At 24.9% G+C, this 20887-nt stretch overlaps 2 protein-coding genes across 2 annotated transcripts; both read right to left on the bottom strand.

The window, feature by feature from the left end:
• Positions 1–210: 210 nt before the first annotated feature.
• Positions 211–14789, bottom strand: LOC145849870 (zinc metalloproteinase nas-15-like). Its single transcript, XM_082954961.1, has 9 exons — positions 14333–14789; positions 13561–13668; positions 11454–11594; positions 10344–10532; positions 6219–6376; positions 4984–5119; positions 4702–4862; positions 2579–3377; positions 211–647 (listed from the first exon to the last, which is right to left on the bottom strand). The coding sequence occupies exons 1-9, from the start codon at positions 14352–14354 to the stop codon at positions 535–537; spliced, it is 1827 nt and encodes a 608-aa protein (XP_082811087.1). The 5' UTR covers positions 14355–14789; the 3' UTR covers positions 211–534.
• Positions 14790–15062: 273 nt separating this feature from the next.
• Positions 15063–18465, bottom strand: LOC145849871 (zinc metalloproteinase nas-4-like). Its single transcript, XM_082954962.1, has 4 exons — positions 18372–18465; positions 17572–17707; positions 16704–16861; positions 15063–16028 (listed from the first exon to the last, which is right to left on the bottom strand). The coding sequence occupies exons 2-4, from the start codon at positions 17654–17656 to the stop codon at positions 16002–16004; spliced, it is 270 nt and encodes an 89-aa protein (XP_082811088.1). The 5' UTR covers positions 17657–17707; positions 18372–18465; the 3' UTR covers positions 15063–16001.
• Between the last annotated feature and the right edge of the window lie 2422 nt (positions 18466–20887).

The raw sequence follows: 20887 nt of genomic DNA, 5'->3' as shown, positions 1-20887 counted from the left end.
AAACTAAAACTATAGTTAAAACAAGTTTTGAAAAAGTATAACGGTTTTACAAATGTTTCTTTAGTACGTTTAATTTCATTTAATGATAATTTTTGCTAGAAAAACAACGACATTGATAAAAAAGCATATGTTATAAAAAAGTTATACTTTAAACTTATGTTAAGAAATAGAAAATTATCTTACTTTTTCAGCAAAAAAATTTACGCTTGATTTGAGAAATTTATACTGTTATTATTTATTGAACGACAAAAAAAGTGCTCAAAATAATTGGTCCCATGACCTGGAGTACGAAAAAACCTTTTGGTTAACGAGTTGTACACCACTTGTATACAGTTAACATCTTGTCTAGGATTTTATTATATTCAGAGTAAAAATTAGAAAAACATTACTTTAATTTTAATAATTAGTGTTGTAGGACTTAAATACGTATTATTCAAAAACCAAAAACTTTTACAAAAAAAAAACCCTTAGTAAATACTTATAAATATATATTGTAATTTAGTTTTGTATGAAAGATTACGAAACTTTCAAGTCTTAGCAAAAGGAGCACGAAGATTTGCAGTTTTTTTTCATGTACTTGGCATATCGTCCTTCACAAAAACCATAAGAGGCCCATTGAATGCAAAATATTTTTCTGTCTGTACAATCTGTTTTAAACGTATTTGTAAAGAATTCATTAAAGAAAATAAAAAGTCGAGAACTTAGAAGCTGTATATTTCAAATACATTTAAAAAAGGTATTTAAAAATACTAAACTTAAAATTTAATGAGCACAAACGATTAATATCAAAGGTTGTTACTCGAAAAATATCTTTAAAATAAACTTTACTTTTTATTTATTGAACTTTAAATTATAAGCAACTTAATAGTTTAATAATAAATTTATTTTAATACAAACAGGCATTCAAATTTTATTCTAATCTAAACCAGAAAACTTTAGTTTCAAAGTTAACTTTAAACTATATTTATTTTAAACTATATAAATAAAAAAAAATCTATGCAGTGACTTATTAGAAGACAATTGAATAATTTTGATTTTTGTCTAAATTATAGAAAAATTTAAATTATAGCTCAAGAGACTGTTTATCACTAAATGAGACACTATCGCTAACTAGAAGAAAAGTGTAACAAAATAAGTTTTAAGAAGTATTTTACTTTAACAGCTCTTTTAAAGTTAAGTAATTAAAAGTAAAATATAAAAAATTTAACTAAAAAAACTCTTTTTTAAGTATTTAAGTATTTCTTTAAATTAAAAACTACTCTCAACTACCTTAGGACAATCTTTTGTATAAAACTTATCCTTTTCTTCACAGTTAAATCCTATTAAACTTTTAAAAGATATTGTAAAATAAAACATGTTATTATTTTTGACTGAAATTTAAAATTATTTATTGTTTTTAAAAACAAAGCTATAAAAGATCACATTAACTTGGACTTTGAAATTAAAGTTTTTGTCAACAGTTGTGCGTTGGTCAACAGTTGTGCTTACGTAAATTCATTTCTCTTTTATAAAACTTTAGTTAAAAAAGCTTCTCTTCGAAAAAGTATTTGTTTTTTATAATCTCGATAGTAATAAAAAAGTAGTACATTAGTATAAAAGTTGACCAGGTGGGAAATAGTTAAGATGGGAGCTGATTGAAAAAGAATTAGAAACAGTTTATATAGAAAATGATTGGATAGAAAGTAATTGCATTAATATAGATGAGTATGGTAGTTGAGTTTGATAGTTATACATACGGATTAGACTTACAAAGAAAATGAGTTAGTATTTAAAAAATAATTTTTTGTTCACAGTTTTCATAAAAAGTTATATGTTTACTTAAACTAAGGGTGAGCAACGTACGATCTGCAGGCCGAACCCAGATTTTTAACAAAAATTCTGGCCTGCAAGGAATTTAATCTTGAAAACAAATTAAGCAAAAATATAAAATATGACAAAAAAATTATAAAAAATATATCGAAATACTAAAAACTTAGTACACAACAGTGCTCATAAAAATGTTATTTTATAGAAATTTAAATTTTTTTTTTTTAAATATCTATAGAACATTTATTTTAAACCATATAGCATTACCAAGTCCGGCCCGTGAGTGACTTTATCTAGTAAATGTGGCCAGCAGACTAAAAAAGTTACCCTCCCTTAACTTAAACTATATTAAAATTGTTCAAAAATACAGAAGTTGAGCTTTGCTTTATGTTTAATCCATAAGGTTTTTATTAAAAAATATTCTTGAAAACTAACATTAAATTTATAAAAAACACAAACTATTATTGGATATTAATTAATTGAAAATAATGAAAATGCTACATGTAGTTTTCCAGATTAAATTATTAATTCATGATCTCTTTTTTTTTGAGTGAAACATTGCTTTAAAAATAAAATCATAAAATGCTAGAAGTTAAACTATTCTCTTTATCAATAACTTGAGATTTTTAATTCTCATCTTTAAAGATAAAGGTGTTTTATTTAGTTTTTTATTGTTTTATACTTTAATTAAACTATAATGATATTTTTAAAATCAAATATTCTTATTATTTATGATATCTGGATTTCATTATTGTATCAAAAATATTTATACTTGCGATTTTTTGAGTCGTAGTTGCTTTTATTTTAGTTGTTGGAGTGGTGGTTGTTGTAGTTTGTAGAGTTGTTGTAGTAGGCTGTGTTGTTGATGTAGTAGGTTGAGTTGTTGTAGTTAGTAGAGTTGTTGTAGTAGGTTGAGTTGTTGTAGTTAGTAGAGTTGTTGTAGTAGGTTGAGTTGTAGTAGTAGGTTGAGTTGTTGTTGTAGTTCTTTGAGATACTATTTTTGTTGTTATAGTTTGTAAAGTAGTTGTTGTTTTACTTTTTTGAGTTTCAGTTGGTGAAGTAGTGGGTATCACTTTACTTTTACAACTTGCACAGCAATGAATGTTTAAGTAAGTAGATGCAATAGCACAATAACCTGTTCGAGCCCAAAATCTACAATGCAAAACTTTATCAACACAAGTTACAACAGTTATGGCACTTGTTGGTTGCACAGTTGTTGTTGTAACAACTTTAGAGTTTTTATAAAAGTTTTTACACGTATCACAGCATTTTTTTTTCATGTAGTTTTTGCGACTACTCTTGCAATGGCCTCTCCTAGCCCACATTCTACAGTAGTTATGTGTATCAATACATTTTTTAACAGGAGTTACGTTGGTAGTTTTTTTGCATGAATGACAGCATTTTTCTGCCATAAAAGCTTTGTTGCGAATGCAAAGTCCTTTATTAGCCCAGTGAGCGCAGTTTGCACTAAGATCAATGCATCTATTAGTAGTAGTAGTGATCGTACTATTGTATTTACAACCGTACAACTTGTTTACTGCTTCAATATCTAATTTTGAAAAACCTTCTCTCTGTAAATTACTTGTTTAAAAAATTACACTTATATGATTGCAATTTATAATGAGACTGTACAAAGAGTAGTTTTTTTCTTAATTGTTTTTTAACCCAAGTAGACAAACGACTAAAGATAGTTATTTTAGGATAAAAACTTTGTTTACAAGTTACTGTCAAAAAAAAACAAAAACAGATTTCAATATTTATTTTTGGAAAACTATTTTACTAGGATAATATTTAAAAAAAAAACTAACTTGCAAACCATACTTCAATGCCTATTGTTTCGGTTAAATGTTTTTAATTTTCTACTTAAAAGTTAAACTACAAGTAGGTAGAATTATAAAATATATTTAAAAACCTTTAACAGCTCTTTAAAAAACTGTGTAAAGTCTATGTAATTTTGTAATTAATGTAGTGTATTTTATAATTAAAGCATTGGCATACTCAGGTACACAAACATCACTAAACTTTTATTCAAATATGTTTACTAAAAACGATTTATTAAGAACAAAAAACATCAGCCAGTTATTATAAGTTTTTGTTCACAATAACTACTTACTTTATAATAAATTAAAAACTAAGAGTTAGATGTATGTGTGAACATAAAACTCATAAGTCTGTAAAGGCGTTTTTTTAACTATCCTTTACTTTAAAACAAAAAGTATATACTGTTTATTTACAAAAAAATAATTAGTTAAACAAACTTAATATTTCTAAGAACTCTTTTATAAAACAACGTTTCACCCGAAGGTTTTTACACTTAAAATAAACTTTTATTCATTTCTAGTTATATATATATATATTGTTTATTGAATAAAAAAAAAAGCGCACAAAAAATTTGGTCCAAGAACCTGGTGTACGAAAAAACCTTTCGATTATCGAGTCATACACCAGGTTACAGTTTAATGTCATGTCCAGGACATATATTTTAACTATAGAGCTTTTATTTGTCTCCTTGAACTCAATTTAATAACTTTAGTTGTTGCTTTTAAAATAAACCAAAGTGTAATATTATTTTAGTTGTTATTAAATAATAACAAATAAACGAAAAATCGTATTTAAAAGATTAAGAATAGTAATTACTGTAAAAAACTACAAATAAGGCTTTTTCACGTATCGGTGCTACAAACTACTAAGTGAAGAACAAAGAAATGTTTAATTTTTTTTTATGATACACTGTTAAAGAAAGTAGTTGCTTCATACCACCTCAATTGCCAAAGTCTACTTTTCAAAATGTTTATTTAAAACATTTTTATTCAAAAATGTTAATTTTAATCTGTTTGTAATGATGTGTTTTCGTTTATTGATCATTAAAAAAAAATTCTATTAAAGTAGAGAAACCTGAGCCTGAATAGCTTCTCCAGTTTTTTTGTCAATTATCGTAGGTTTTTTGTTTGATGTAAACGCGTAACCATTGTAATGCATTACTGAGCTTGTATCATAATCTAGTCCAAATGTAGTTACTTCATAGTTCGTTTTTTTATTAAAGTTGTATAATGCCCCTAAAAATTATATATATAACAAAAAAAAAAAACGTAATTAACTGATAAAAGCTGTAATATTACAATTGAAGTTATTATGAATAATGTACGAGCAAAATTATGTAATATCTTAAAAAATTACATTCTTTAATATTTTCCTCTTTAATTTCAATATACTTATCTCTATCCGGGCGACTTTGTTCGTGCCAGAAACCAAGTGCATGTAATATTTCATGAATAACTGTTCCTTTCTTCCAGCAGCCATCAGCAAGAGATACCTTTTTTAAAGCTTAACGTAAAGAATAAAGTCAAGGTAAAATAATTTTATACTAAGATATATAACAAAGTTATAACTCAAGAAAAAAACAAATGGATTAGTAGTTTTAGAACAAAAATAAAACAAGTTTGTTTTTTAAACACATCAATATGATTTACTTGAGTTTTTTCTATGATTTTGTAATGAAGTTTAACAATAGGGTTGATCACGCCAATTCGATCATCAGACCACAAGTTTCGGTAGACTGAGACCGGTTTCGTCCTTATTAGGACTCATCAGTCAGTCACAACCGAAAAACTTGTAGTCGTCAATCTACAAACGGTTTATCATGCTTTCACATGAATCAACCATTTGCTAGCATGATAAACCATTTGTAGATTGACGACTACAAGTTTTTCGGTTGTGACTGACTGATGAGTCCTAATAAGGACGAAACCGGTCTCAGTCTACCGAAACTTGTGGTCTGATGATCGAATTGGCGTGATCAACCCTATTGTAATTGAGCTTGTCTCACGGCAAACGAAAGTCCAGGCTTCTGCTCTGCTGACTTTCGCCGATGTTTTTGTTGAAACAAAATGTCCATTTTTTTGTTAAAAAAGATACTAATGTCCTATAAGATCGTTTATAGAAGTTTAAACTCGCATAGATTAGAGCTTCCGACCTTTAAAGTCTAAATATTTTAGCATGATGTAATTTGTTATATGTTTGTTATAAGTTTTAGAGTAAAACTTTAAGTTTTTGTTAGTTACAAAAAAGTATTAATTTTAAAAAATGTATATCAGATAAATTACTTTATTGTTTCTAATCTAAGCAACATATAACTTTGTTTCACATTTTATAGGTATATGTATACTTTTTAAATCAAAAAAAATATGTTTAAAAATTAAAATATGTTGCTTATTATTGGAGATAAAAAAGTAGCTAAAATTTATAAAAATAATGTTTCAAATAGTTTTTTTAGTTTTGATTTAACAAAGAGTTAAAGGTTTATTTTGTATTCCTTTAGTAATTAAATTATTGAAAAAAAGATAATACTACTAAAATAATAATTTATGATTGTTATTTAACAAGTAAGTTTTATCATAAAAATGAGATATTACTTTTAAAGGCGATTCAACTGCGCCTATAGGTGACGCACATATTCCTCCGTCATAGAATTTTACATATGTAGCTTGGTTAATACGAGGTCGGAGGCGGATACATGTGAATTTATCAAAGTCTTTAGCTGCTTCTTCTATTGCTTGTTTACCCGTAACACCTTATCATACTTTAAGTTTTAATTAAGTTATTTTTAAGCTTTACTTGTGATAGTGAATTATAAGTGCTAGAACGACTTATAAAGAAACAATAAAAAAATATAAAGAAAAAATACCTATTTTGTTACAAAAACTATAAAACTACAATCAACTGTATTTAAAGTTGTGTTAGTAATTTAATTTGATGTAGTTATTTTTTTAAATGTACTAACATCAAGTGTGAAATGGCTTTTGAATATTTAGCTGTTTATGATTTATATGTTTTATTATTAGTTATTGTGTTGTACTAATAGAGATCTGCGGTACGGTACTACTATAAGTAAGTATAAAATTTTGGTATGAAGTGTCGCTACTAGTGGGAAGGTTTATGGTTGAGTTCCCTAAAAGCTTTTCTCTTGCTAAACGTCTTTAACTTTTGGGAGTAACAATATGTTTTAAACTTTAAAATTATGCTTTGCATTCTGAATTTTTTGGAATTCATTAGAAATAAACCAAGTTTTTGAAAAGTTTTATTATAAGTTAATTTTAACTTAATAAACTCTATAAGTGAGTTAAGTAACTGACTATTATTAGCATTAAAGTACAAAGTTTTTTGATTACAAAAATAAACCACGTTAAAAAATATGACTAAAGAACCTTATGCATAAAAAGACATCAAGCTACAAACCTTGTTATTTACTTTAAGTATTTAGAATTAATGCAAAAAAAAAAGATGTTTTAACAATAGAATAATATAGTTATTTGTCTTAATTAAAAAAAGATTACTCAATATACTGAAATGTAAAGAACTTGTTTAGATAAAGATGTGCAAATTAAATATTTTATTTACAACTAAGTTTCAATGACAAAAAACTGCGGCCTCTTTTAGTAAAACAAAAAGTTTTACTATTCTATTTTACTTAAAGATGACGCAATTTTTTGTCACCGAAACTTAGGTGTAAATATAATACTTAAACTGAACATCTTTATTATAAACATAGAATAAAAAATCTAAAATATCAAAAATAAAATAAATGAAAAAAAAGTTACACCTAACTCGAATTAGTTTACATGAAAAAATTAACGGTACTAAATGATTGAATATTTTTCCTAAACTTATATAATCAGGCGTTTTAACTTGTTATAAATTCTAAAAAATAGAAGATGTTGTAAACTTTAAAATCTGTTTGCTTCAGAAAGGTGGTTATTGTTTTTATTAGCTTTTAGCTATTTAATTCTTACCTTGTAATACAAATTCAACTATTAAGAAATAAACAGTCACAAGAAACATCTAAATTCTAAACTGTAAAGCTTAAAATGAAATGGAAATTTAATAATAATTGTTACTATCTAGACTGAACCAATAGCCAATATACTCAGTAAGGATTGTCGTTTAATATAAAGTAATTATCAATTTATAAATTAAAATATGAAAATGATAGCCCCTAGAAAGTTATTTGTAATATATTTGTTTTTATTTTTCAAGTAAAATATCTCTCAGATCAATTCTGAACTCTCCAAAATAGCCTTGGAATTTTAAATTACTAAGTATTTCAGTTAACAGTTTACAACCCTAATAAGTTAGTCTTTTGTCTATGTTTGTTATTTAATATTGGAAAGAAGTAGTTTTAAAATAAGATATTGTTAAATGGTTAGGTTATTAATTAGTTAAACTAACACTTATATTAAATGGTAAAAAGTCATTTTAAACTGATGGATAAATACACCTTGCTCATATTTGTTTCTTTTTCAATATCTAGCTTTGATTTTATGTTTTTAGTATTCTTACACTTTCGTAGTATCTTTTATAATGGTAACATATATCTGTTTTGTAAATAAGTATATTGACTTCATTGACTCTAGATTTTTTTGTTTTATCCCAACATAACAAACCGTATCTAATGTGACTCATGAAGAATAAATTTAAGACTAAATAAAGAGCCTTTTAATTATGAAATTAAGTTTCGAGTATTACGCTAACTGTTTTTTTATATACTATGTTTTTCAATGGTTCTGCATTATCTGTCCCATTAAGATTACTCTATATTGTAACACCCAAATACTTAAATTATTTACTTTTTTATATTATTTTTACTTATCTCAATTTAAAATTTATGGTCAGTAAAGAGACAGTTTATAAAGTTAGTTTAAAAAATTATGACGTAAGAATACTAGGTTTAAAGAAATACGAATTTCAACATGCAGCAAACAAAACTTGAGCAAAGATATGGTAATTATCTAAGATCTATTTACAGAAAACTATCGTTTCCAAACACTAAAGTAAAGCAACTAGTAAACCAACTACACAAAAAAGTTCACAGAAAACCATCAGAAACAGGCCTAATAATGCAATCTACAAATGTTTGTCCAAAATCTTGGAAACTTAGTTTAATGAGCTTTTATCTAAACAGAGTGCTAAAAATATGCTCAAATTTTATCGCCTTCAAAGAATAACTTTCAAAAAAAAAAACTTAAATCATTATCAACAAAATCTTAAAGAGTCAAAAACTAACAAATTACTTGAAATTTATAAAATCGACAAAAATGAAAAGAAGACAGACATAGAAAAAGTCTCTTATTTCACAACAGTTTACGTTGGTAATTGTACATTACAATTGTAAAAACGAATATTATATATATTTCAGAGGCACAACATTGTAATTACACCAGCGTACATCTGCAAAAATAATTCTAACCACTTCAGCAAAAAAAGTAAATGCTCGGGAATTTTTGACGTAAATGTCATTTAAAGATATACCTGCTCTGAAGATCAGAGCATCTTCTATATTGAAAAGTTTTCCGACGGATTGCAGGCCACTGTGCAACAGACAAAAACTTATTATATTCGACCACCTATTTTGTTGCACACAATGTCAAAACTCTGATATCGTACAAAAATTTAAAGGTTTAATATGATGTAAGCAGATCGAACTCAACAGTCTAGAGTCTATATTGATCGATGAATAGAGGTCTAAGTTAAACATGCAAATAAAAGTAAATGGAACAACATAACTGTTGAGAATTTATTAATTATCATATCATTAATGAAACTTTGTTCGCTTTATTTTAAAATTCGTTTTTGATTAAGTCTTAAATTCATACGTCATGATAATTTAAATTTACATTTTAGCTGTCGTCTAATGAATAAATTTCAAATTCATTTGTCACTTGATAAATAAATTTAGTATAACTTCGAAAACGTTTGTGATAGTAAAATTAAAAAGAAAATAAGTAATTTAAATTCATATATTCTAAGTTGCAAATAGTATATGAAAAGAGTAAGTATTGTTTTAGAAGAGTCAAACTATTCACAAACTAGCTCAAAAAACTAATGTTTTTAATTATAAATAAAAACAAATTATACAGTAATCTTCCTTTATTCTACTAACATATGTTTCTGTGTGTTAACGAATCAACACACTTCAACTGGAGTTATTAGTTATTTGAAAATATTTTTGCGATTTTAGAAGATTCCATGTTTTTGTCGGTCGGGTCACTAATTGTACTAATAATCACTAGTCGTACGGAACTACTGTTAGTAACTTTTTAATTTTGGTTGCTAATAATTGAATGGTTGCAAATAAATTTCCCTAATGTTAGCTTTTTTCTTGCTAAGTGTTATGAACGTTTAAGAGTGAGAAGAAGTAAAGGATTTCTTCAACTAAGTTTAGTACTAAAAAAAGGCTTTGGTTTTTTTCTAATTAATACTAACTTCGTAAAAACTAATTAAAAAAAATTTTTTTATTACATATTCCCATAAAAAATATATACAGAGTTGCAGTATTTTGTATTAAGTTTTTTAAAGCAAATTATTTTCAATTAACGTATTTTAAATTGGTAAATCGTATGTGAGGCTAAAAGTTTAAATTTTTTTTTCAAAGCGTTTTGCGGCTGTCTATTGACTGAGACCAAGTCCTAACTGTTAAGCAAAGAGTTAATATTTGTTATACTGAGCTATAGTATTAAAAAAACAAGAAGAAAAAAACAAACCAATAGTTTTTTCTATTAAGTAAGGCAAAATATAGTTTTCTTCCTCTTTGTACATTTTCCACAAAGGTAACTCAGCAGTAGCAGCTGTTAACTGTAAGTTTTCATTTATTTCCTCAGGAGGTTTTTTATACATGTTCTCAATATAAGAAACCATATCTCCGACTACTTTTATGTCACCCTCAAATAAGTCTAAAGTTATAGAGAGTTAATTAATTTACCAAAAAACTAAATACTCAATTAGTATCAGAGTGTTAAAAGCTTTAGTGTAATTAAAAAAAGTTTATGTCATTCAAAAACAGCTTTACATTTAAATACAAAAAAATAAATTACTATTTTTATTTTGAACAGTGTACTGATAGTTAAGCACTCATACGTAATTAAATATGTAGATTTTAAAAGTTGTATCTATTCAGTTTGCCTAAAAGCTGCTATAAATATAAACATACAAATCACTTTTGTCAATTTTAGGTGGAATAAAGTTTTTTCATACTACGTTGGATCTTTAAAATTATAAAAGTATACATTTTTGGAACCAGAAAAAATTTATGTTTGTAAAATATTATTTTAAATAGTTTAGTAAATTATATACTAGTAAATTAAATTTTTAAAACTACTGTTTCGACTTAATTATCTCTTGATAAAAACTTAAACATAAAAATGACAAAGAAAACTTTATATACCATTTGCAACTTGAGATATATTACTCATTAATCAATTAGTATTTAGATTACTCATTTTTACTTCATATTCTACTTCACAAACGTTTTCAAAACTATACGAGTTTCATTGTAAAGTAGTAAATGTTAAATGAATTTGAAAAATGTTGGCAACTAAAACAGTTTAAAAAATAAGTTTTAATTGAATAAAACGTCAATTCAGTTCTATTTGAATAAAATTTTATTCAACTGAAGATCTCGTTTGACTAGTTTCAAGCGAGTGAAACATTGTATTGTTAATAAAATTTATAATTGACCATTTTCCTTTTATTTAAATTGAGAACTTTGATTGTCATCTTTGAAATATAAAGTACTCAGTGAAGGTAATAATAGCAAAAAAAAAGAAAAACTTTGTTACTTTGGAAGCATTTTAATACAATTCGAAACAACTTACCAAGATTTGATGCAGGTTTACACTGACATGTTTTACATTTATTACTGTCTTCTAACCAACCGAATAAACACGTACTTTCGCATTTTAAAGTTTGACAATTAGGTGATACATGACTGTCTGAAAGCTGAACACTTTCCTTTGCTGTAAATTTTTGTTTTTCTTACTTGTAAAGGTTAATAACGATTAATTAAAAAAAATATATGTAATTTAAAAGTAGTGATTTACAGGATCCGATTTTTTTTGTTAAGATACGAATCTGGTTGAATCTTAACTTTAAAAACGGATCCGGATCTGGTTTAAACCAATCCTTTGCCTAAAAAAAACAATAGCCTTATTTATTGAAAAAGTTTTTAAATTGAAAAAAATCACACTTATAACCAAACGTGCCCTGTAAAGACACAAATAAATTAATTCAAAACAAAACTACTTAACAGAAAAAATAAATCTATTTCCACATAAACTGAATATAAATGATAATTATTTATCGAAATCATTTAATATAGCAAAGAAAATTAATAAACATTTTGCTAATATTGAAAAACAGACATGTACAAAAAATGTAGCAATCTAAAGATATCTAGTATTAGTAACATTAAAAATAACAGTAACAGTTTCTTCTGACTGTGTATGACAGAAGTTGAATTATCTAATGTTTAAAAAAACTTACGAAATAAGAATCTAATAAAGCCAATAGTGAGGATGGCATACCAGTCAAAGAAAAAATTGTATATATGTTATTAAGCGAACTAATTAATCACGCATTATATGAATTTAGTATCTAAATACCTTTAAATTAGCAGAAGAATTACCAGTATAAAGTATAGTTAACAATTTTTTTTTTAATTTTAGTCATCAGACACAACCTTTTGGTAGACAGAGACCCGGGTTTTGTTTCAGTGAAACTGACGAAAAAATCTATATCCGGCTGGGACTGAAAAAACATCCGGTAGATGACTACTTATAACTAAACTATACAATGAAGATTTACTAAAACTAAAAATAACCAGGAAACTTTTTGTAAACAGAACAAAATGTTGGTAAACACTGCTGTATAAAATTATTAGAACTTAAAAAAGCTTTTTTAGTTATTAATGAAACAATAAGAATTTAAGAAATATACTTGGCTGGAGTAAACCTTTATTACTTAAAGTTTTAAGAAGCGATTGATGCAAGATGACTCTTTTTTTATAGTAATTCAAAACAGAAGTTTTTTGTTTCTAACGAGTAAAGAATAAAAAAAAAGTTTACAATTTAGTTTTTAAACCTAAAGTCTAATGGAAAAAATCAATACGCTAGGTAAGTTTAAAAAAAAGTTCTTTGATATTTAGAAATGGTACCAAAATACATGTGTTTTTGTTAATTTATGATTATACTTATACTCCTAAGTAAATAACAAAATTACTGTTTAAGTCAGCCAAGAAGTTCAGTAAGAATATTTCAGTTATTACCTAAGTTATTATTGGTAACTTTTTTACTTATTTACCTACTGTTGGTAAATTATATTTTTTATCAGTGTTTACACAAAAATAAAGAAACTTAAGTTCAATAAAAACTTACTTAGTAAGCATTCTTTTAATAAATATATATAAAATAAAGTTAATTTCAAAAATATTAAAATAATTTTTATATTTAAAATATTTTTCACATATGAAACATAGTTTTCTTTTTCTGATGTCATGTTAAGTTTGGTATCTTAATATATGGATTTTTGCTAAACATCATCAGCGTTCCTAAATCAAACTTAAAGATATTTTATACTGATGTCTTGGACAAGACGTTAAAAGGTATCCGTTTTGTGCGACTCGGTAACCGAAAAGTTTTTTCGTGCACTAGGTTCTAGGACCAAATATTTTGAGCGTATATTTGTCGTTCAATAAACTATGTATATACTTAGTAGTTTAATTGCAAAATATATATTATATGTATTTAATTTTAATTATTATTAATTTTAGAATCGTACGATTATAAAATACCATAGATCAAGACTTTTGACAAGCTGAAAAAATTGATGTCAATGAGTAGCATTTATAGACGTCTTAATATTATTAATTTTTTTATTAATACTTGTATTTAAACTGTTTTTAAAAAACTATAGAAAACTAAAAACCTTTTATACATTCATTAACAACGGAGAAAGGATACAAGTCTTGGTTAGACAAGATTTCTAAACAGCTAGGAAAAGGAGGAGAACAATTGACTTGGCATATGAAAACAGCTAGAAAAAAAAAATATTGAAAATATAAATTGGGTTACAAATAACTTTAATCATCAAGATATTTGTTCTTGATATTTAGATTGTGCTATTTTTCAAAAATTTTAATGATTACTGATTTTAAAAGTAAATATTATTCTATATATAATAGAAATTTTTTTTTTCTTGAGTTTCATAATATATGTCAACTATGTATTTTTAGTAAAAAATTAAACTACAACTTTTGTTATTGTTTTAATTTCTCATAAAACTTTAAAAGGCTTTAAGGGTTTAAACTAATGCACAGAGTATTTTTATTTTAGTTTGTTACTTAAGACACAAATTTAAAGTTTATTTAATTTTTATAATGTTCTTTTCTTGAGTTATGAAGGTTATGATGGAAAAATAACATAAGTAAAACTTAATATAAGATACAAGTTAAATTTTATGAAAAGTTTATATAAGAATAGTAGCTTTATTTGTAAACTATATTTTAACTAAACAAAATCAATAGTAATATTATTTTTCAATTTTTAATTTTAATTTACTGTTTCAGTATTTTACAAGAAGTTATACACAAGTAAGGTTTGTATCTTCTAACTTTAAAAGGTTGAAAAACATAAAATATTTTTTAACTATACCGTTTCAAACTCAATTATTTTTAACATGAAAATAAAAAGAAACTTACCAATAATATAGATAAATATCATCGTTTTGAAATCTCTTTAAAACACTTAAGCTTCTTTTGCTTTTTTTGATTGTTTATAAGCTGTTTAAAATAGATTATAGTTCTGCAATACAAAAGTTAAATTAATGAAATACATAAAAAATTTAATTTTATCAGTGGTGAACTATTAAATTTTATTAAATCGTGACTGTAAAAATGAAATGAGGTTGTTTTTTTTTGTAAAAAAAAAACTAGAAGTTTTTAAAGCTGAAAATTTTAAGAGTATGCTCATAAAAATATAATAATTTGTATTATACTTATTTAATTATTATTGTTTACTGAACGAAAAAAAACGCTCAAATGTTTGGTCCTAGGACCTGGTGTACGAAAAAACCTTTCGGTTATCGAGTCATACACCAGGATACAGTTTAAAGTCATGTCCAGGACAATTACTAATAAAACAATCAGTCAGCAAAATGAAAACAAAATTAAGAAGATAAGTAGAAAAAATGTTTAGTTAAAGTTTTGCTTTCATAACTTTTAATTCAAAAAATTATTGAAAATAAATTGTACCACTGAATAATAAAACTACATGTTTAAAGTTTAATATGAAACAAATAAATAGTGTATTGCACAGAAATATAGTTATTATTTTTTATGTAAATAAAAAAGCTACAAATTTTTTTAGCTCTTGTAGTTGTCAAAACTTTAATCTAACACAGAAAAATTATTATTACTATTTGTTGTTTATCTTTACTGTAACTTTTTTCACAAACAAAATTATCATAAAAAATTTAAAGTGTGTTAATTTAATACATATATTGATAATTACAAAAAATGAATTACATTTATCACTGTTGAGACTTTAAAACTTTAAAAGTATTATTTTTAAACAGGCTTTATTTGAAAATAAATTAATTTTGTTGATTTTTATCAAAAAGGTATTGTAAAGTTAAATTGATAAGAACTTTAAATACTTTTAAAAGCAAAAAACTATAGTTAGTAAAATAATTCAATTAAATAACAACTATGTTAATAAATTAAATGTATAATCTTAAAGTATTTCGAGAAAATAAATGATCTTTGCAAATTGTAAAGGAGTAGTAGCAAATATGTGTACCATTAGTTGTTATAGAAAGAAATGCAACTAATGCAGCAATTTTCTTTCATGTATTTACTCTTTTTATGACAGTAACCTTGTTTCGACCAGGAAGAACAAAGTCTTCTTTTATCTTGACAAACATCTGGTGATATTGTCGTTATTGACGTACTGCTAGTTTCAACACTTATTATACTTGTAGTAGGCAAAGTACTAGTGGTATAGAAATGGGTTGTCGTGATGTTTTCACAACTTAAACAGCATTTTCGGCTCATATAAGCCTGATTTCTGCTGCATAATCCATGCTTTGCCCAAAATGAACATTTTTCTTTAAGGTCCAAGCAGTTTTTAGGTTGTGTCCATTTACGAGGCTTTTTGTAAAATTTATAACAACTGATACAACATGTTTTCTGCATAAAAGTTTTGTAACTTTCATTGCAGAAACCTTGTTTGGCCCAAATTCTACAGTGGCTACTTTTGTCACTGCATTTAATTTTATGTTTCTTCGTAACGGAATTTTTTGTAATGTTGCTATATCCACAGCTTAAGCAGCAAAACCGCTCCATGTATTTCTGATTTGTTTTACATTTGTTAGTTTTGGCCCAATATGGACAGTTCCTGTTTTCGTCAAAACAAACATTTCTACCTTCTACACAGTTGTAAAGCTTGTTAATCACTGTTACATCATTATTGGACAAACCTTTGTTCTATTTAAAAACATATTTAATATTTTATTCAAAAGTTACAGATATACAAACTAATTTTGAAAATAAAATTCAAAAATTCTCGAGACTAAATGAATAACTAAATTTTTGTTTTCCAAAAAAACTTGTCTGAATAAAATGGCCGACACAGGTAAACAGTTTTATAATTTATTTAGGTAGTATGTATGCATTAAGAAAATAAACTTTAAAAACTAAAAAGGTATCTCATTTCTATTCCTGTATATAAACAGCATCACAAAAAAAATCTATATTAAGTAGAATAATAAAAACGAAACCATCAAAATTTTTAAATATACAACAATATGTTTTTTTCAGACTAAATAATGTAAAAAAACATTTACAATAAGAACTTAGGTAAAACTAATTAAACGTTTTTAATAGAAGGAAATTGAAAACTTTAGTCCAAAAAATTAGTGTACTAAATAAAAAGTAGCTTTAAAATAAAAATGAAAAGCTTGCTAAAATATTAACACTTACTTTTAGATTTACAAACAAAAAGTGTTAATTATTACGATAACAAGCTAACACATATGAAAGTATGACCTAAAAATCAAGCAAATATACCTACTTGTGTTACTACAGGTTTTCCAGTTCTTTTATCGATGATAGTTGGGTTTCCATTTCTTGTGTATAAATAAGCATTAGCATGCATTATTGATCTGGTATCATATTTAAAGGTTGTTTTGTACTCTTCATTTAACCTTTTTTTGAAAAGATGGCGGTAGTCTTTATAACATTTTTTTGAGGTTAAAAGGTATTTTATAATCAAAGTTTTGTTATTTTTATAACTATACTACTTTTCAACTTAGTTTGTTCATCTAACAAAGTTTACTTACTCATTGAGTTTTAATTAATTATTAAAGTTTAAGCTATACATCGAGTTTTTTTTAGTTCAAGACCAAAATTACAATATTTTAGTATTAGCGTAATAAAAATATTGTTTAGAAAACAATAAGGTATAAATTGAGTTAAGTGTTTTAGTAACGTTACACATTTTCATTACTAAATTTTTTTAACTTAAGTTAAGATTTAAATATTTAGTTATAGATTTTTGAGTTTTTAAAAAAAAACCATAATGTAAAGTGTGTTTATATTAAAAAAATTACAGCTTTTAACAAAATATAATGAAAATAAAAAATAAACACGTTTTAGAAAGTTTTACAAAAATTCTTTATTTTGATTTTTGAAACTAATTGAAATATAAAACTTTTAAGAGTTTAAAATATATCAACCACTTCTTATTTATTTTTTCGGTAAAAACAATAATAATAATAAAACTAATTGTAATTATTACAAAACCATTAACTCAATAAAACTATAATAACCTAAATAAACTTATAGAGTTTATTAAATTAAAAAAAAAAAATTTAATATCAAAAGTATACTCAAGAACTAAAAAAGGAGTAACAATAGAACTTTAAAATAAAAAGAAAAACTTTCAACAATGTCTTCTTCAATAACTTTTACATATTTGTCTCGGTCAGGTCTATTTTGTTCATTCATAAACCCCAATATTTGCATGATGATTTGAAGCACGCTTCCTTTGTACCAGCAGCTACTAGAAAACTCAATCTATATTGAAAATATTCTTTAAGTCCCTAGCTACCATGAAAAGTAGATTAAAAAAGGTGTTCAGTTAAAACAACACCGTTTTTTGGAAAAAAATAAAATATTTTACTAACTTTATTTATTTTAATTGTCAGCTTTCTGTTTTTTCAACAAAACTAAATAAATTTTTTTTAGGTGGTCATAATTGATCATAACTTGTCAAGCAAGCTTTTTTAGTTTCTCGTGTTTAGCATTATTTTATTATATTAAATACTAAGTTTTAAATAATTTTACAGCTAATTCAATACTTATTTGATGTTGTTCGATAAAAGAATTTAAACAAGTTATTTTCAAACACATTCGTTAACTTAGAATCAAAATGCAACTTTAAACAACATTACTAATTCTAATTCTTTTTAATTTTAATAGTTCTTTAAAGTCATCAAATATTTTAGAATATCTAAAGATACAATAGATATTTACGCAAAGCAAAAAAAAATCTTATTAACAAGTATAACAAACAAACTCGTGGTTTGCAGTTCTTGAAATGTTTTGAGCTATTTAAGTGCAGTTTTTGTTTTGTAATATTCTAATCCTTATCTAGTTTATAACATTAAACCTTGTTGTTTGGTACAAAGGGTATTTTTTACTTATAATAATAATTATAAAAATAATTGAAAAAACTTACAGTTTGGTTGTTTTTGATTGCTCCTAGTGTTGAATAACACACATTTTCAGTATTTGAAAAGCGTAGATACTTTTCTTCGTTTTTACGTATTTTAAGCTTTATACATGTTTCTTTCTCAAGCTCTGCTGAAGCTGCTTCAATTGCATTTTTTCCTTGATCACCTAAAGTTTTATTCAATATAAAACATACAATACTATCATCAAAGTTTTATTTCACATTAGTTGTATATATTGATTTCCGTTTAATTCAAACTTGGAACATTCATAAGTATTAAGTTTTATACACGTGTATTTGAAAAGTTTTAGCGGATAAACTATGCTTTCCTAATTTTCACAAACTTTACTTACAAAATGATTGACAAACTAAATACAAACAATAAAATAAAATTAATCCAAACAGCAGTTTAAATAGATTTTAAAAAAGACTCAAATTAAATTTATTTACTATTATGTTTAACATTATGCTGTGTGCTTATTACAAATACTATACAAAATTATGAGTTTACCTAATAGTTAGCCGTGGTAGCGAAAATTTTGTATAGTAAGTTTTTCAACAAAGTGTTTAGTTTTTTATATTTTTGGAATTGTAATGAAATCAATAAATTAGTTAAAATGCTAGTTTTAACTTTTTGTTGGTTTTAACTTTACTTTATTAGTTTTTTAATAAAAAAAAGTGTAGTTGTTAAGCTTTTTGTTTCTTAATTAAGACATAAAACGAAAATTATTTGACCTACGCTTGCAGAAACAACGTAAGGGATAATAAAAATTGATCCAGATTTATAATAATTCCATGTTGGAGTTGTATGAGTAATCTCTGTTCTTGGATTTAAGTTTTGCTCCTCATTTATATTATCCTCATTTTCCGCAGAGTTTCCAGTTTCAAAATGACCATCAGAATTGTCTAAATGAAGTTTATTTCAAATTAAAGTTGATCAAGACTAATCTGTAAAACGGTGTGCTTACTTGGAAAATTTGTAAAAAAAATAGTTAAATAATTACTATTTTTTTAAATGTAATTTTAGCCAAATTTTTATAGTTTAAATCTTTACTTAAATCTATATGGTCATTATTAATCCTGGTGTTATGAAAATATTTAAGTTCATATATAAGTTTTATTTGAAAGTTCAACCGCTTATTTTTAATAGAATACCAACAAACTTGTTTAACAAGTGTTTGTACAGATATTAGCAAAGTCAAAAAAGTGTATTTCGTAGATAAAAAATTTTTTTTTTGTAGACATATAAAGTTTTGCGTAATACGGACTTTGACAGTATTAAGTACATTTTATGTACTAATAAAATCATAAGACCTCTACCTCTAGGAGGTGTAAAAATTGGAGTTTAGAAAAAACTTGTGAAAAAAAAACAAAATTTGTAAAAATATTATTTAGTTATTACTATAAAAAATGTTATGTAACATTAAACAAACAAATATAATTAAAAAAAATAGTTAGAAAATAAAAATTAACAGTTTAATGAACTTCTTTATTTACTTTAAACAAAAATAGATAAAAAAGTCCTAGTTGAAAAATAAAGCTGTTACTTCAAATTCAGTTTTATCACAATAATAATGACTCTTTAGACTAAAATATCGGAAAAAATATTTCAAATAAAAAAAACTGTGGCGTACTGTTTTTTTTGAGGAAAACTGTCACTAAACATTAAATATATTTTCTTAACTTTATTATTGAAACCTGAGATTGTTGCACAACTTTAAATCACTACTTGTCATATAAATCTCTATTTTTAAAAGCTAGTGTTAATAAAAACTACATATTGGTAAGTATTGTTAATATTCTAAAGATAAACTGTGTAAATTAAAATTTAAAACATATATTACTTAAAGTAGTTAAAAGTTTTTGACTTTCAGTTAAGCTTGATTGAGTGTTTTCGTTGTTATTTTCTTGAAATTTTGTTTGAACACTGAGGTTTTGGAGAGAAACTAAATATTTTACATCAATTAGTTATTGTAATGTGTTCTTTAATTATAGGACTTAGCTTACCTGAGAAAATTAGATATACGAAAAATCCTTTGTACATTTATTTGATTTATTGAGCAATTAATACAAATCTTTAAAATCGTAGTATAGTTAATAAAGCTTACAACTTTATTATTGCTTCTAACAGTTTTTTCTATGATAAACTCAAAAAATTAAACGAGAAAGTGTTTGATAATATAAAGCTAAAACTGTTTTAGTAGTCAAAAAGTTATACAATACAAAAATTTTCTGATACATAAACGTTTGTTAATTGAGTTAAACATTAACTTTCCTTTAAATTAGTAAGAACTGTATAGTAAAATAAAACAATTACTCAAAGATAGTTTGAAACAAATACATAAACTACGCACATAATGCATGCAGTATGTTTGAAGTCTATGGCCAGATTTAATTATTAACTTTTGTGTTTACACAACTTTTATTTTAAAAACTTGAAAATATCAACAAAAATCTTTTTAAGAGTTTATGTTTAAACAAAAATGATGTAAAATTAAAATAGAAACTCAAAGATACTTATA

The sequence above is a fragment of the Thalia democratica genome, chromosome 2 (genome assembly GCF_965202585.1).
Source record: "Thalia democratica chromosome 2, ktThaDemo2.hap1.1, whole genome shotgun sequence".
NCBI classification, from domain to species: domain Eukaryota; kingdom Metazoa; phylum Chordata; class Thaliacea; order Salpida; family Salpidae; genus Thalia; species Thalia democratica.
The sequence above is the reverse complement of the archived record's forward strand: the minus strand, read 5'-3'. Positions and strand labels throughout refer to the sequence as shown.